General features: G+C 44.0%; 1 protein-coding gene across 1 annotated transcript; it reads left to right on the top strand.

Annotated features, from left to right (window-relative positions):
* The first annotated feature begins 2,718 nt into the window (after positions 1-2,718).
* On the top strand, positions 2,719-11,470 carry RBBP7 (RB binding protein 7, chromatin remodeling factor). Its single transcript, XM_075057408.1, has 12 exons — positions 2,719-2,958; positions 3,186-3,330; positions 5,315-5,457; positions 5,934-6,107; positions 6,415-6,530; positions 7,197-7,357; positions 7,787-7,913; positions 8,007-8,084; positions 8,672-8,748; positions 9,205-9,262; positions 10,040-10,150; positions 10,947-11,470. The coding sequence occupies exons 1-12, from the start codon at positions 2,943-2,945 to the stop codon at positions 11,013-11,015; spliced, it is 1,275 nt and encodes a 424-aa protein (XP_074913509.1). The 5' UTR covers positions 2,719-2,942; the 3' UTR covers positions 11,016-11,470.
* The last annotated feature ends 5,831 nt before the right edge of the window (positions 11,471-17,301 follow it).

Here is a 17,301-nt window from a genome sequence, read left to right as displayed (position 1 = left end):
CAAAACAACTAGTAAGCATTGCCAAAGGCAAGCTGGTAACACAACCTGTATGATCAAGGCTCTGTGTCTGTGTTAACACACTCACTGGTGCACTCCTATGTAGTGGATTATTTTGCAGCTTCCAATTAATTTAACAAGATTCTCATTCTGAAGTAAGCCACACATAGCTTTAATTCCAATTTGTGCAGGTTTAAGGAGAAGATTATAGTTATTTAACGTCACCAAAGGATTTCTGTTTTTCAACACTCCGGTCAAAAAAGCAACGGTTCATTAGAGAAGGCTTCCTGTTTGAGGAGCTGGCTGCCTACCTCAGCCTTCTTCCCCGATTCCCATGCTACAATCTTCAGCTGCTATTACCAGCCTCTGACTCTCCAGCCTCTCCTAACATAAATATTTTCCATAACTGGATTCCTTGTTTGAAAAACTGGAGTCCAGACCATAGAAGGCTCAGCCCATGAAGAGTGTCCTCACAGAGGGAAATTAAAAAATGCCGGCTCTTATTCGGCTGCATGCTCCCCTCTCCCCTGTCCCTACACTAGATGAGCACAGTGGGCTCCACTGCAGAGCTGATTTCCTCCCCTTCTGGGACTCAAGGAAGGCATATGAGCCTTAGCGATACAGGATTCACCTCCCTGAGTTTAATACTGAAGCAAGAATTCATCTTAAGACTGTAACTCAGAACATGGTAAGAAAACCCATGCACCTAACTGCCTCTATTTCCATTATTTTTCCCATGCTGGATAGTGTTATTAGCTGCCAGAAAGATCTACCTTGGTTAAGGCTGTTACCTGTGGCAAGCACAGTTCATTTAAGCTGAACAGAAAGCAGTTAAATTAAATGGTCTTTTGGTTAGCGACAGCTGAAACAAGAGAACAGAAAGGCTGGGCAGGCATGGTGGCAAAGCTGTATGTTTGATTTGTATGTGTCACTCGCCACTATAGTCAGACAATACCACTGACCCTATTAGCCAATAATAGAATTTAAACCTCTTGTAAGACTGACAGATATTATGTGACTGAGCATTCAATAATGCAGCTCAGTGTCTTCCACGCCCTAACCGCAACTAACAAACAGTTCAAACATACATTTCTTCTAGAAAATTAAGCAACATTCTGTCACCTTCAGCACCATTGCTGGAAAACAGTAACTCTTTATTCAGCTGTGGCCCCTGCACCCATTTTTACTTACAGATTTCTAGCTGTAAAGTGGGATTAATATCTAAGTTTTTAATACAATTTAGGGCTTATTAGCTACTACATACTAAGACATACCACCTACAGGTCAACTGCCGTTCTTTGCTGCTAAATCTGTTTCAAATGCAGACAGGCCGCCTGGTAGCTGCTGCATCTCCAAGAAACTTCCATTTTACTGCCAAAGCCCCAAACTTCTGTATGCTGTGGAGCACAGATCAGAGAAACCCGCTGCCGCAGCGAGAACCTCTGCAGCCCCTGCGCCAGGGCCGGAGCGGTGCTCCGTGCTGCGCAGCGTGCCCTGTGGCCCACGGCTGGCTGCCCAGCACCGCAGCAGTCCGGCACAGCCGGCTGCAGCACCGCGCGCCCCCGCTCCCCCCGGAGCTCCCCAAGGTTTCCTGGATGTAGCTGCCTCCACATAGGAGGCTGATCTCTAGTCTTCACTCGTGCCGGGATAATTTTTTAACTGATGTTAACTACGCGGGCTGTTCTTTCCTCTTTTAATGGCTAAATTATTGTAATTTCTGAGTGGTGGAAAGGGATATCTTGCATTTTGTTTTTTGGACACTTCCGCAGAACGAGTCATTTGCTCTCATTTCCCTCTCGTTGCCTGCACTGTCCCTCCTTTCTGAATGTACCCTGGGTTCTGTTCATGAATGATTTAAGTAGTAATAAAACTACTCCCATTTCTCAATTTCGACTTCTAACGTACAATGACTGGTGCCCCGTTTGGTAAACGCGCCTTAGAGCAGCAGTAACACGCAGGGTAGTTTGAAGAGGAGGGCCAGAAGAACGTTTTTGCTCGTCACCCACTCCCGAGCGTTCGGGGGATTTAACACCTCCAGAATCTCGAATTTGTATTTTATCCCGGTGCAAGGAAGACGAGTGTAAACGACACTGGCGGACAGCCTTGCGGTGCCCCGACCTTCCGCAGCAGTCCCGACGAGACTGCTTCCCAGGCCGGCTTGCGGCGGCACCCACCGTCCGCCTTCTTCCCGGGGGGCACGGCCCGAGCGGGGAGAGGAGCCGTTAAGCCCGCGGCGGCGCGGCACCGACGCCGCTTGGGGGCAACGGCAGAATTCTGGCGAGCGGACCGCGCTCCTCAAACCAAACGCGCCTACGGCGAATCCCGCGCCTCAGCACCGCGGCCGGGCCGGAGCTGACTGGGAGGGGGGGGCGGGGGGGGGTTTCCCCGTCGCGCCCTTGAGCGGGGACGAAGCGGCGGCACGAAGCGCCCCCCCCCCCGGCCGGCACCGCCGGCCCGACAGCCCCACCTGGCGGCAACAGCGCGGCCGGCCCGACCCGCCTCCCCAGAGCCCGCACACCCCCCGCGGGCCGCCTGCCTCCTCCTCCGCCGCCTCCTCCGCTCCGCCCCGTCATCCCGGGGCCGGGCCCGCCGCTCCCGGGGCAGGACACGCTCCCGCCGCTCCCGCTGGGGGCTCCTGCGCGCTCCCGTCTCTCAGGCTCGGAGCGCCGCCGGCCCCGTCTCGCGCCCCTTCCGCCCGCCCCATTGGCCGGCCGGCAGCGCATGCGCGGCGGCGCTGAGGCGCGGGTTGGCGGGCGGCGAGCCCGCGCGGGGCGGCGGCGGCGGCGTTGGGCCCTCACCGGCCGCCCTCGGTCCCCCTGCCGACCTCCTCCTCCTCCTCCTCCTCCTCCTCCTCTCCTTCCTCTCCCCCTTTTCCCCCTCCGGCGCCTTTAGCCGTTGCTTCCTGCGCCGCGCCTCGCCTGCGGGCGCGCAGGCGCACGCCCAAAATGGCGAGCAAGGAAGGTAGGAGACCCCCTCCTCGCCCTCGCCGGGGGTGAGGACGCGTGTGTCCGGGTGGCGCGGCGGGGCTGAGGCGCTCCGGGATTCCTCTCCAGGGAGCTGCCGAGGGGGTGGTAGCGGGCGTGAGGCGGCGGCAGTTGTCCTGAGGGCGCTTGGGGACCCCCGCTCCTACCCCGGCCCCCGGCGGCCCCGGTTCCGAGCCCCTGGTTCATCCCTCTCCCTTCCCGCAGTGCTGGAGGACACGGTGGAGGAGCGCGTCATTAGCGAGGAGTACAAGATCTGGAAGAAAAACACCCCCTTCTTGTACGACCTGGTGATGACACACGCTCTGGAGTGGCCCAGCCTCACCGTGCAGTGGTTGCCTGATGTGACCAGGTGAGAGAAGGGAGGAGAGGCCTGGGAGGTGCCGGGGAGGCACCGGGCTCCGCTGCCGATTCGTTTAGTTTGCGAGGCGGGAGCTGGGACTGTGTGCAGTTGCTTGTTCCGCAGCTCTTTCTGTCTCTGTTAACCACGTCTGCTAAGTAACTCGAGGATGAAAACCGTGCGAGACGAGAATAATTTGGGTTAGACTCCTCTGTCAGCTTGTAACGCTTTATAGTGCTTACAACTTTAAAAACCCTTCGGGTATGCAGAAGCTTTGGGGAAAAAAGTCACAACCTGATACTTTACACAACTCTAGCTTAGGCTAGCAGAAGATGTTGTGAGGTGTGAAGAGATAAATCTTTCCCAATTTATTGATATATGAGACCTAACACTTTTATAGTTAGATAGATATAGATGAGAGAAATCTAGGTACTAAACTAGCTTTTTCTTCAAGACTGTTTTTCCTCATATGCACTACAGATTACTCTCCTGTAGAAGCCATAGTATCTGTCTCTTGATTTTGTTTTAAGTCTGGACTCATTTAAGGGGCTGTTGTTCTAAGACTGGTGCTTCACATACTGGTTCTGTCCCTGGCTCACTGTTGACTTCATGTATTTTAATTTTCCCATTCTTCCCCCTCCCCCTGAAAATTGTGGCCTCACTGGTTAATTTCTTAAAGAATTATGAAGATGGGGGTAGATTCTGTTCATGTGCCAGCTACTGTAGACAGTAAATTGTTGCAGTAACCACTCAGGGCTCCGTTCAGGTAGTGGGCAAGGTCTGGGTCCCTCACATTGTCATGAACTGGATACAGCTAGGTTTTAAAATAGCTTGTGTGTGAAGTTCACGCAATAATCAGAGGATGGTCTCTTTCCTCTTTAAAATTCCACCTTACGTATGTGATGTTATACTTGGTGTGTTAGATGATCACTTAATTTTGTATACCAGAATGTTTGGGGAAGATGTTGAGAGATGTGAGCTAACTAGTTGTGGCATGGAGAAAATGAAGTGGGGATGTGAGGGTGTGGAGCCCTGATGAGGAACACTTCTGCTTGCCTCGTATTTTGCAGATTGACTTTATATTCAGTTTAAAACCTGGTATTTCCAATTATCCAGTGTCAAAATATGTAAGCCATTTAAGGCAAGGACTGTCTCTTTGTATGGCACCTGACATGATGGGACACCTGTTCCTGACACAAGTAAGTGCGTGTGCATTGTGTGTTTTTTGTTTTGTTTTGTATTTTTCTTTCCCCCTCAAAATGTATGATGATGCCTTGGAAGTGGTGTCGTAATACCTATGGTGGTTTTTGATTGTCCCAGTGATTCCTGTTTGCTTGGATTCAGACAGTGTAATTAGTTTGTTGCTTTCAAGAATGCAGAATTTGCTTGGGTTTGACTGTTAAAATTTTTCCTTTCAGCGATAAATGGCACTCTCCATCCAGCCTTTCACTTATTACTAAATGTCTAAATGTTGCATGTAACCACCAGAAGAGAAATTTGATTCTAGTTAGCTAGGAATTGTGCAGTGTTTAGAAACGAGCTTCTGAAATGAAATAGTAGCAGCAAAAGTTTCTATGAGAAGTAACTAAAATAGATTGCTGCTTGTCCGCAGTATTTGTGTTTTATAGAAAGTAATATTGATTGTTTTCTAAATCAATACTGTGCAACTGCTAGGGGAATTAAAGACAGAACTAGGTATTAGCATCACCTTTAACTACTATGCAAATTGTAGTTATCCCTTTCAAGCCAGAGTGGCAATGGCTACTGACTTGTGTTGTCACTCTAGCCTTGCTGATTGTGTCTTTGGCTTGTTTATGTCAGATTGTAGTTCACTTTATGGCACAAGTCTCTTGTGACAAAGGAAAGGATCTCTTACATGAGTCTCTCTTTTCTAGCTCCCTGGAGAAGTTTGGATCTTGAATGTTGTTGATGCTAGCTATCAAACTTCTGGAACAGAGCACTTAATTTTATTCCATGCATTTATTATTCTAAACAGGCCGGAAGGAAAGGATTATGCTCTACACTGGCTGGTTTTGGGAACGCACACGTCTGATGAACAGAACCACCTGGTTGTTGCAAGAGTCCAGATTCCCAATGATGATCAGTTTGATGCTTCTCAATATGACAGTGAGAAAGGAGGTGGGCAGTGCATGCATTCTTCAGATTATGTTTTAGCAGTAGCGTTAATAAGTGTCCTGTCTAAAGGTATTCTGACTTTCTGTTAAATACGAAAGCTGACGTATACTTAGCAGGTCACACTAATTCTAGATCATTAATAGTGACTAAAAAGAGGAAACTTCTTATTTCAGAATAATTTAGGTAACATGATATACAATCTCTACTAGCGTTTCTGCCAGCGTTGTCAGTTGTGGTGAAAACCGATATCCATCTACCTCAAATACAAACTCTTTCAGAGCTTTAGTTTCTACCATAGAGGATTCAAAATATCTATTGTTAACACTGTTGTACCACATGGTGCTAGTCTGTCATAATCTTTATTGTATTATGATAAGCTGCTTACTACTGCTTCTTGGAGTGGAGGAGATGCATGAAATGCTGTTTAACCTGTTTAAAATAGTTGATGTGATAAACCGACCTTTTTCTGACAAATGTAGAGTTTGGTGGCTTTGGATCTGTGACTGGCAAAATTGAAACGGAGATTAAAATTAACCATGAAGGTGAAGTAAACCGTGCTCGTTACATGCCGCAGAATCCCTGCATCATTGCTACAAAAACACCGTCGGCTGATGTGTTGGTATTTGACTACACTAAACATCCTTCAAAACCAGGTGGGTCAGACTCCTTGAAGTTAAGCAAAATGCCTCTTGTCGAAAGGTAAACTTGTATTTAACTCCAATTAGGAGGAGAGGTGATGGGCTCTGGAATCCAAGTCAGAAGGCCCATATCTTTGGTGACTTCTAACTGCCTCGTTATGCTCAGTATCATGAGAGAATCTTTATAGAAGCAGCATTCTCAAATGAGGCTGATGTATGAAATACCATTATTGTAATGGAAACAAAGTTCTTAGGAATAATGATGCTCCTATGGATTGATATGCAAGGTGTAGCTAAATGGAAGGAATTTCCTCTCTTTCAGACCCAAGTGGAGAGTGTAATCCTGACCTTAGATTAAGAGGGCACCAGAAAGAAGGCTATGGCTTATCATGGAACTCAAATTTGAGTGGACATCTTCTCAGTGCATCAGATGATCATGTAAAAAGCACATTTTTTCCCCTGTTTAAAAACAAACAAACAAACAAAAACCCCCAAAAACCAAACCACCCCCCCAATTTATGCTGTAATAGATAATTAGAGAAAAACTGAGTTAGTGTAGCTATATATTGTTATGTGGGGAGGTTCTCACCTATTGTAATTATATTTCTAAAGGCTCTCGGTTGGCTTTAGGCTGTAATCAACAATCAGTTCTTTGTAACATTCTCAGTGATGTAAGAACAGAATGTTTTTATAGTTGTCTGCTGGAAGATATTGTTGTATAACAACCCTTTAAACTGGCTTGGGTCTGGGACCATAAATTAGTAAGGCTCTCAAAGATCAGTTGGACTAATAGCTAGCAAATTTCTGTGTGGGCTTTAAAAGTGAAATGCTTTTACTACTGAAATAGGGATGCTTTTTGTAAATTGCTTTTGTGACCTTAAAAATAATCCTTGAACCTTGAGTTTGAAGAAAACTAATGGATGACTTAACTCAGCTGACTTCTAACTTATGGTATATTAAGTGTTCTTTTTCAAAAACAAAGAACTGTTTCAGGAGCAGGAGTGTCATCTCTCTGTTTATACGTAGAATGTGATTTGTTTGTTTGTTTATTAAGATAACACTGTTGAAGTCTACATAACAATAGAATATGACTCTTATTTACAGACTGTGTGTTTATGGGATGTAAGTGCTGGACCAAAAGAAGGCAAAATTGTTGATGCGAAAGCAATCTTTACTGGGCATTCTGCAGTAGTAGAAGATGTGGCATGGCATCTGCTTCATGAATCTCTGTTTGGATCTGTGGCTGATGATCAGAAGCTTATGATGTAAGTTGGGGTTAAGCAGTTTTCGGATAGTGCCTGCTGTGTGCTGTCAGTGGACCAGTCCAGAGCACTTAGATTAAAAAGAAATGTGAATTATGGAATGGTATGGTGTAGCTCTTTAGTGCAATCAACTATAGTAATGCTGCAGAATTGCTGAAATCTGCATGCATTTAATGTGTACACATAGTTTGAAAATAAGATGTAATTAATACGTTTATCGGCTTCCTGGTCCGAACTGCTCATGTACAACAGACACAAAATCCTGAAAGGTTTTTCAGTAAAAACTGTAGCTTCAGACTTAGGTTTAGTAATAAAGTAGTCTCTTAAACTAATGTGTAGTGTAGTGAAAAAGAACCTCCTGTGAAAATTTATGTTCACTCTTGCTCTCTCCTCCCTGCCCTTCACTCTCCCCCAAACCCTTCATTGCAACAGTTGGGACACAAGATCTAATACTACGTCCAAGCCAAGTCATTCTGTAGATGCTCATACAGCTGAGGTCAACTGTCTGTCCTTCAACCCTTACAGTGAGTTCATTCTAGCAACTGGTTCTGCTGACAAGGTATTTACTTGTGCATACTTCAAATTTATAAGTATTTTAGATGACAGTTCATTAGCCATTATAGTAAAAATTATTTCTTGTTACTTCTCCCAGACGGTGGCTCTATGGGACCTTCGAAATTTAAAATTGAAACTCCATTCTTTTGAGTCTCATAAAGATGAAATTTTTCAGGTGGGTAAACTTTTCTCACAACCTGTAACAAAATCTATAAGAGTACTGACTAGGACAAGAACATGTAAATTTTCCTATGGTGACTGACCACAATAAATAAAAGTCTGTTAAACATTAATAGTGAATTTTGGTTCAACAAGTACAGACAGTACCACATAATTACTTTCTACCTTTCCCCACTTGACTCTGAAGCACGTAGTCCACAACTTACTGCTAAAAAGATACTGGGAGCTTGCAGCTACGCTCAGTACAGGTAGAAGGTTTCTCTAAAATCTCCTGCTGTGGAGAGGACTGAGGTTCAAATCTAATATTGTGAACTCTGCCTACTTAATAGGTGCAAGTAACAGTGAATTTTAGACAAGTAAATCTCATGATATGGTAAATCTGTAACAGTGAAATAATGTTGGCTGTTCAATCTGAGAAATCTTAAGATGAAAGCACTCTGTTTGAGCAATAGGACATCCTTTTTGCTGGAAGAAACTTGTATTGAGTCTAGTTGTTGAAAATTAGTGCTCAGGTGGTGGTTATACAGGATATGCATTAGAAATCAGTCACTGTGCTCCAGTCAAGTTGTTTTCTTTCAATAGGTTCACTGGTCTCCTCATAACGAAACAATTCTTGCTTCGAGTGGTACTGATCGTCGGCTTAATGTATGGGATCTGAGGTGAAGAGCATTTCCTTTCTTTTAGTATATATGAACAGACAGTTAAAAAAAAGGCTGCAGACCTACTTTATTTGGTAGACATGATTGTGCTGTTCTCTAGCCTTCCTTGCTTGCTGAACTCGGACCTAGTCTTTCAAGTATACAGTAGGAGCAGCACAGTATGTGTGTAACATTCTCATGTTACTTCTCTTTGAGGATTTCTTGCTGATAGAATTGTTTTCTGTTGCTTTAGTAATAAGTGATTTCTGCCTCCATGCACTTAACAAGTTAGATTCTATTTCAGTAATGATAATGCCAAACAGTTGATGTGTTGTACCTGAGGCTTACATTATTTGACAGTGAGAAAAACCAATAGCAAAAGCAAATATTGGAAAGAAAGGCTAGGAACTGTTAAGTTAAGCTGATACAGGATGCAATTTTCATTATTAATAAAAAGTATAAACTACTTTCTTCCAGTAAAATTGGAGAAGAGCAGTCTGCAGAGGATGCAGAAGATGGGCCTCCTGAACTGCTGGTAAGCTTTTGTTAGGTTTCAATCTGCTGACAAGCTGTATGGCAGTATGATGCCCTGTGACTGTGCTACTAATACTGCAGCAGCTTTTAAATCTTTCCACCTCCCCAGTTTTTAGTCCATAGCTCTAACTTGAAGTAGGCTTCCTCTGTTCAATTCTGAATGCCATGATTTTTTCAAAGCTCGTCTGGACATGATTTGCACTTCTTTATTGAACATACTTACAGTTTAGCCATGTGCTTGTTCGTGCGTTTTTATAACTGGATGCGTGTAAAGCCAAGGCCTCAGATTGTTTCTCTTGCATTAAACCAATTAGGTCCCATATAGCTAACCTTACTGATGTACAAAAGCTTATGTTTTCTTTTGCTTCCTCAGGAAACAATCAAAAATGCTTATAGTTTGGTTTCCCCATTTCCTGTGTAACTGTATAAGTGCTCATATAATTAGATGAGGTAATGGATATAAAATATGGCCATATTTCACAGCCCAACCTTGTGTGAAGTAGTGCCATCTTGAGGATGTCAGTCAGTTGTCACTATAATAATATGAACTGTCATCTTAAATGCTGTCGCAGCAATTGCAGCCGTGTCTGTAAGCAATGAACGGAATGCGCTGGTTCACCCACACCTTCTTCACGTCTGTATTGTGAATCTCTAGTAGCAAGTTTTTCTTCTTTGTGTAGTCATCAGCATGATGAATTTAACTTCTGAATCTTGGGTTTTAGCAGACTCCTCTCTAGAGATGAGATGGCTTACTGAAGCTTGTGGGTTTTTTTAACAGTTTATTCATGGAGGACACACTGCCAAAATTTCAGACTTCAGCTGGAATCCTAATGAGCCTTGGGTAATCTGTTCTGTATCGGAGGACAACATAATGCAGATATGGCAAATGGTGAGTGTCACAACAGCTCCTGAGTTGCTCTGAAGCTGTTGCATAAATGAAACTTGAAATAAATGGCTTGTTCTTCTTAGGGCAGCTTGTGCCTTCAGTGACTGAAAGTAGTCTAACCCCTGTACTTCTTACACTGTGAGATTAGAGAGTAAGACTTTCAAAAGAAAACAGGCTAAAACAACCTGAATACACCTGCTAGCTAATTCTTGACTCCAAGTCTTAGGTACTAGTTAATATTCAGAATAAATGTGACAGTTGCAAACTTACATCCAATACTAGCCAAGACTTACTCTTCCCCCTATCCCCTGCATGTTCACTGTGAAGCAAGATGCCTTTTAACTCTCCAGTTAGTTCATATTATTTTACATCACAGGAATTTGATCAGTTATCTTATAAATAAGATAAGTTAAAAAAAAAAAGTAACCCACTTAAATGTGTGTCACAGGTCAGGTTTTTGGTTCTTTATACCTGTTCTTTAACTTGGTTTGTGTGTTCAGACTGAGGCTGAGGTAAGTCCAAATAAAATGTTCATGGTAGGGCTAATGGTTAAATGGCTAATGGTTATGCTGCTGAAATAAAACAATGCAAGAAGACAACTGCTGAAGTCTAGCCACTGTGTGCACACTCTGAAATTTGGCTGCCCTTTAAGAAAAGGCAGGGAGAACGTCCCTTTTAAGGAGGGAATGATGTCTGTGTCTTCTTGGTGCTATCATGTTTTTTCTATATAAATTGTAGAAGATGATTGTTTAAAAACAATTGTGCCTACCTCTTGTAATGTGTTATTTTGTGTCTTTAGGCAGAAAACATTTACAATGATGAAGAACCAGATATAGCAGCAGCTGAACTGGAGGGTCAAGGAACATAACTTTTCTTCCTTAAGGAAATACCGGGTGTGACATAGTAATATAATTTGACTACTGTATACATTTAAAAAAAAAAAGCCCCTAAAAAACCAAAACCAAGCACTGGGTGGAAGCATTACATCAAAATGAGAATATTCTTAATTGGGCACAAAAAGCTTCTATAGTCAAGTTGTCATGGGATACCCTTGGTTATTTGGGCACTTTGAGCTATTGTATACTGTACAGCAATTAGCTTTTAGGGAAAATAAAAATGAACTAATACCAATGTCTATATTTTTAAACAAACTAAGTGGGTTCCTGTAAATAAAACAGTCAAATCTTCATTCTTCCCACACAGAAAGTGTGAAAAAAAAATTATTAATATGTAAAAAGAGATTTTCACTTTTACACAACACTTTTGGATTGGCTTTGCATAAATAAAATTTATTAAATAAGTTGTTTGGTGTGTTTAATGTCCACTGATGTGAGGTCAATGCCTTCTTGCTTGAATATAATTTAATTTCTGCATGGTAATAAAGATGTGTAGTTCTTAGTTTACAACTTAGCCCTCCATTAAAGGTTTGGGAAGATGAGAGTTGTCTTGATGTGAAAAACTTGCAATAGATAACTTGGATCCTTCACAAACAGAAGGGGTATAGAAAGGGGTTTGGGGAATACATGGAGGTGACCAGTCAGACTTCTGTAAAGTTCAAGTATAAATCTTGAGCAGACTCAAGTGATTGTTGAGTTGGGTTTTGGTTTTATGTGGTTTTGTGTTTGGGTTTTTTTGGAGCAGTAGAGGAAACACTGTCCTTTAACCTTTTCTTGTCTTAGGTGTTAAGATGGCAGTATGGTCTTGGTGAATTGGTGTTGCCTGTGTTTAGTTAGAGCCCTCCTGTAGCTTTTTTTGATGGAAATGGTGCGAGGCAATCAGGCAGGTGTCTAAAATACATTATTATCTGAACAAATACAAGACAAACACACAGTTTGCTTCTAAACCTCAGGCTGACTGAAAAGCTGGAGAATTTGGACCATGTAGAAATAAAATATCTCCGTTCATCATGGTTCTACAGACAAGTTATGGATCACCTTGGGAGCTGTCAGTCAGACAAATCTAAGCTGTTGTCTAACTTGAGTTTAAATTAAAGATTTTAGTTACTTAAGACAGGCCTTAATTAAATGAGTTGTTGGCTCTCCTGATCTTTCTGCTCAAGCTGAAAAAAATAGAAGATTAGGTGACTGATACTGAAAATGGGGGTTTTGATGGTGAAAGTGTTACTTTCTGTGATGTGTAGCTTGTTAAAATTCAAGTAAAGACAGCAAATTAGTGGGCTGCTGGGCTCAAGCTGTGTATCTTCAGGTACCTGGGCTGGGTCTGGCTGGGATGGAGTTCATCATCAGCATTTTGTTCCTCAGGAAGGTGCTTACCTGTATGTCACCGAGAGGACCAACTTCCTTCCAGCATGCCCCCTCTGGTCATCGTCTACAGCAGATTATCCCTGTGCTGGTGCTGTGAGGTAATGGCAATGAACCTGTGGAGCACAGGTATTGCGAACTTTACTGTTTGGCTAGCAGTCATTCAGCTGGAAGAGTCAACATCTGTTGACAAAGACTTGGTGCATGCCAGCAGGCCAGCAGTTTTCTCTTCCTTGTCTCACAGGAAGGGCTCCACGATGATTCTGAGGGGAACTCTAGGTGTTCTGGATACTAATTTAATTTGCAAGTGGCAGCAAATTATAAGCATTAAACATACTGAACTTGGGGACAGTTTTTGGTCAGGTCCTACTTCCTTTTGACACACAGCTCTTGAAAAGTAGGAAACGAAGAGGTCAGTGGCCTGACTTACTGGAACAACAGAAGTGCTTCCCAGAAAGCACGGTGGTGGCTCTTCCTGGTGCAGATAGGACAGTGAGCTGTTAAATGACCCCTCCCGTTGCTGGTGCTCTTCAGCACTTGCTTCGAGGAAACCTACCGGCTGCTTTGCACCAGCACGTATGGTGCTGTTCATGCCTATGATCAGTGATTTCAGCTTTGTGTGTCTCTTATGGTTGGGGTTGTTTACTTAAGTCTTCTGACTGCCTCACAAACTAAATGGGAGTGGGAAGGAAGGGTGAGCTACTAATTGCAGCTCTCTTCTCATTGCTCTTATGCTATTTAACGTCCTGCCTGCTGTTACCAAGACCCCACTGGGTCATCATGCATAGACATGTCTCCTTCCACACCTTTTTACAGAATGGTTCCTCTAAAAGTGATGCAGGTGGGTGCAAAAGCACTTGAGCATTCCCAGGGAAGGCTGAGAATGCTGTTCAGCAGGTGCGTGGCAGCTGGACAGGGTGTGCTAAACAGCATGAAAGGTCAAAGCTGCTGAAGGACTGCTCAGCCACTACCTGATAAACCATGTTGCAGTCTAGCTGGTGTTCATAGGTGTAAAAATACTAAAATGCCTTGTCTAGGAAGTGGAGATTAATGCATTCTCTAAGTGGGGTTTTGGTTTGACTAACAGGCACGCAGTGGGGGGGTCCGGTGCTGAAGGGAGCAATCTGCCCTGAGACAGCCAATGCAACTGCCATTCTAGCAGTTTGTTTCCAGCTTGCTGACCGGCTCCAGAAACATCTCAGGCCCCCTCAGGAACCTGGTGACTTGGTGTTAGAGGTCCTCGTGATAGACTGGCCCTGTAACTTTTACTTCAGCTTCTCTGAATTTGTTCCTGTTGGAAACAGGATCTCCTGCAGAAGGCAGAATGCCTGCTGAAGCGCTGCCATGTCTGGTGAGACCCAGACGGATTGCCACTCGTTCACTCATAAGAGCCTAAAAAGCCATTCTGTTTTTTTTTAATGAACTTGTTTTGCACCCTGGTTAACTGGATAGTTAAATTATTGCAAAAGCATACCTATATGATTAACAGTATACTGGCAAGAGAAGTTTTAGTGCTGATACAATGGTATTGTACAGACCCGTCTAATTTTTAAAATAAAAATAAGTAGTTTTCTGTGTTCTTGATTTCCTTTACTGAAATGCCAAGAGCACCAAGGCTGGAGCTCTGAGTCACTCGCTGATGGATACCTTCAGTGTCCCACCATGCCCTGCTGCTTTGCTGCGCAGCATCAAAGAGTGAGCGAGCTGGGGCTTAGGGATGCGCTCATACCCATGCTTGTATGGCTGAAAGGCAGCAGGATGCGATAATTTATTATGGAACAAAATGAGAGCATAATTTTGTTATCTTTCATATACTTGTAGTTCAAAGTGCTGCAGTAAATAGAGGCTCTGTACTGCTTTCTTTTCCCCAAGTCTGAATTGTCTTTCACGATATATGTGTACACACACACCCACCTTCCTTCAATAGTGGCAACATTGCACAAGCCTTATTTAGGTAGCTGTAGGACAGCTTAGGCCCACAGCCAGGTCACAGGGCCAGCATTTAATTTAAGAGTTAGCCTACATCTTGTTGACTTAAACCTTTTTGTTACTGAGTGAGAATGTGCTGCTGCGACCATTATAGTTTTTAACTTGCAAGTCATTTTTTTAAAATACTTTTTTATTGCCCAAGTGGAATGTTTGTGAAACATTGAAAGATCATCATATTTAAGCCTATTTGTCTGCATGCCTTAGTATTTTGATTTTAAAAACTTGTAACCTCCCTAGGACATAGATACTGCTTATGTACTGCTGCTAGTGGTAAATATAATTGAATTTGCAGTTTAAAAAAACCAAGTAATAAGTCAACCTGAACAATGGCTACAGCAATATACTTATTTATTGCATTAAGCAACAGTTATTTTAGGTGTACATACGGAGCATACTTCTTAAGTTATTCCTGCAGGTTGGTACATGCTGGGGAGAGGAAAAACCAGCAAATTTTCCATCCACTGACCTTGCTGTTCAAGGGAGCTGGGTACAGAGTTGTGAGACGTACCTTTTTTGTATTGGCTGTTTGCAGAAGTGCAAGGCAGAACAAAAACTACATAAGGTAATGTGTCATGGTTTCAGCCCAGACTGGTAACAAAGCACCAAGAAACTGCTCGCTCACTCCTCCCCACCCTGGCCCTGGTGGGATGAGGAGAAAATATAAAGAAAAGCTCATGGGTCGAGACAAGGACAGGGAGGGATCACTCCCCACTTATGGGCACGGGCAAGAGACAGGCTCAACTTGGGGAAGGAACAAAATCCATTTCATTTACTGCCAATCGGATCAAAACAAGGATAATGGGAAGTCAAACCCAACCTGAGAACACCTTCCCCCCATCCCTCCCTCCTGCCCACCTCAGCCCCACTCCCGGTTCTCTCTCCCTCCTCCCCCCGGCGCCGCAGGGGAACAGGGGCTGGGGTCGGTTCCTCACCCCTGGTCTCTGCCGCTCCTTCCTCCTCAGGGGGAGGAGGACTCCGCACTCGGTCCTGCTCCGCCGTGGGGTGTCTCCCGCGGGACACAGTCCTCCAACAACTTCTCCAACGTGGGTCCTTTCCCCGGGCTGCAGTCCTTCAGTCCCAGCCCGCTCCCCGGAGCGGCGGCCATCTTGGGGGGCCTCCGCTCCCCTCCATGGCTGGGGGGGACAGCCTGCCGCCTCACCGCGGGCTGCGGGGGCATCCCCTCCTGCCTTCCTCCCTGACCTCGGTACCCACAGAGGGGTTCCTCTCCCGTTCCAATCCCCCACTCCCTGCAGGTTTCCCCTCTTAAATCTGCTCTCCCACCGGTGTTTCCACTGTCCCTGAGGGGCTCGGCCTGGGCCAGAGGCGGGTCCGGCTTGGAGCCGGGGGAGCTTCCAGCAGCTTCTCACAGGAGCCTGCTACACAAGAAAACCCTGCCACACAAATCCGAAACAGAAAGTGAAAAATTGCCCATTTAAGGTGGGTGACTTGTTTCTTCTCAACACCTACATCTTTCGATGATGCAATTTTTCAGCATAAAGGGTATCTTCTCTCTCCAACGTTTTCACCCTGCACCAAGGAAATCTAAATTCTTTCATCTTTGTATTGAAATACAACACGAATGACAGTGGAACTATAAACCATATTTTAAACCTGCTATTTTATTATAACGGACCTGTGTTTCCAGAAGTTGAATGATAAAATCTTCAGCCATGCCATCTCGTCATACTACTTGAGGACTTCAGAAGAGCAGTCAGTAGCTGGAGAGCAGCACTCTTGCACGCTTCCAGCACTGCGGTGTAGTAGTGGTTTATTACTAATAAAGCCAAAGCACATGACTAGTGTGCATCAAATTTTTGCTCCCACCATTTTCTTCTCTAAGAATTTCAAACCCAAACCTTCCCCCAAGTCCAGGCATGGCCACACATGCATTACAAATGGTACTTGAGAGCTGTGTAACTACCCTTCCCCTTTAAAAGGCAAGGATTCTCTGCTTTAAACATCAAGCCTGCATAAAAACCACAGCCTGGAGAAAAGAGGTAGGAGAAGAGTCAGTAACCTCCTGGCAGGAAACGGCAGAAGCACAGTCACAGCCAGCAAAAGCTTTGATAAGCACAATTTATAAAACAGGCAACATGACCAAGATCAAATGGCTTTATATGCATACTGGTGGTGGGGAAAAAAGCAACCAAACCACCGCAACCCCAACAAGTTACATGAATCAAATACCAGTAACATATCTTGGACTTGGCAGAACTGAGGTAGTTGTTTTGGCTCTTAAGGCCATGACATAAATTCAGTGGAAGCAACAGTAAACTGCATCAGTATGGAGTATCTATTACATGGCTGTAGTTAGAATAAGGTTAAAAATGAGGGACTTCATCTCCTCAGCTTGAGTAATTATCACAAGATGTAACAGGGTATTTAAATTTATAGAGGCTGTAACAGATTACTTTCTTGAAGCAGAGCTTTAGGAGCTTGGCATAGTCTTGAATAATGCAGAAGGCCTGCTTCAAGACTCATCTGTCGCAGTCCCTAAGATAGGCACACCCCAGATCCTTGTTTGAGCAAGAAATCCAAAATCATGTGCAACCTCAAAGCTAGAAAATAACAAACAGCTTAAAAGGAAATTAAAGTAAGGTCTTTAGAGGCAGCACAATATTCTTAAATTACTTAAAAGCTCAAGCTAGATGGGTGCCAGTCAGCAAGATCAATGAAAGCTAGCATAGTTAGATGAGACTGAGTTAGGCTGTTGGAAGAAAATACATCCTTCTTTCAAGACATGTCTAAACAAGAGGAAAAAGGTGTATAATCAAAATTTAAATGTAAAAAAAAAAATAAAAATCAGAAAGGAGCAGAGATTATCTGTGAAGAATAACTTACTGAAGGCCTAAAAGCAAGTGTCTTTTTCAAGTACATCAAACACACTTGCCCGTCTGCCGGGGA

The sequence above is a fragment of the Buteo buteo genome, chromosome 25 (assembly GCF_964188355.1).
Source record: "Buteo buteo chromosome 25, bButBut1.hap1.1, whole genome shotgun sequence".
NCBI classification, from domain to species: Eukaryota; Metazoa; Chordata; class Aves; order Accipitriformes; family Accipitridae; genus Buteo; species Buteo buteo.
This window is presented reverse-complemented; position numbering and strand designations above follow the sequence as displayed.

What these genes read in the sequence shown, in the direction of transcription:
- RBBP7 (XM_075057408.1), top strand. An exon ending in ATATGACAGTGAGAAAGGAG is followed by an intron (nt 5,458 to 5,933) that starts GTGGGCAGTGCA and finishes TGACAAATGTAG; the next exon opens with AGTTTGGTGGCTTTGGATCT. An exon ending in CAACTGGTTCTGCTGACAAG is followed by an intron (nt 7,914 to 8,006) that starts GTATTTACTTGT and finishes TACTTCTCCCAG; the next exon opens with ACGGTGGCTCTATGGGACCT.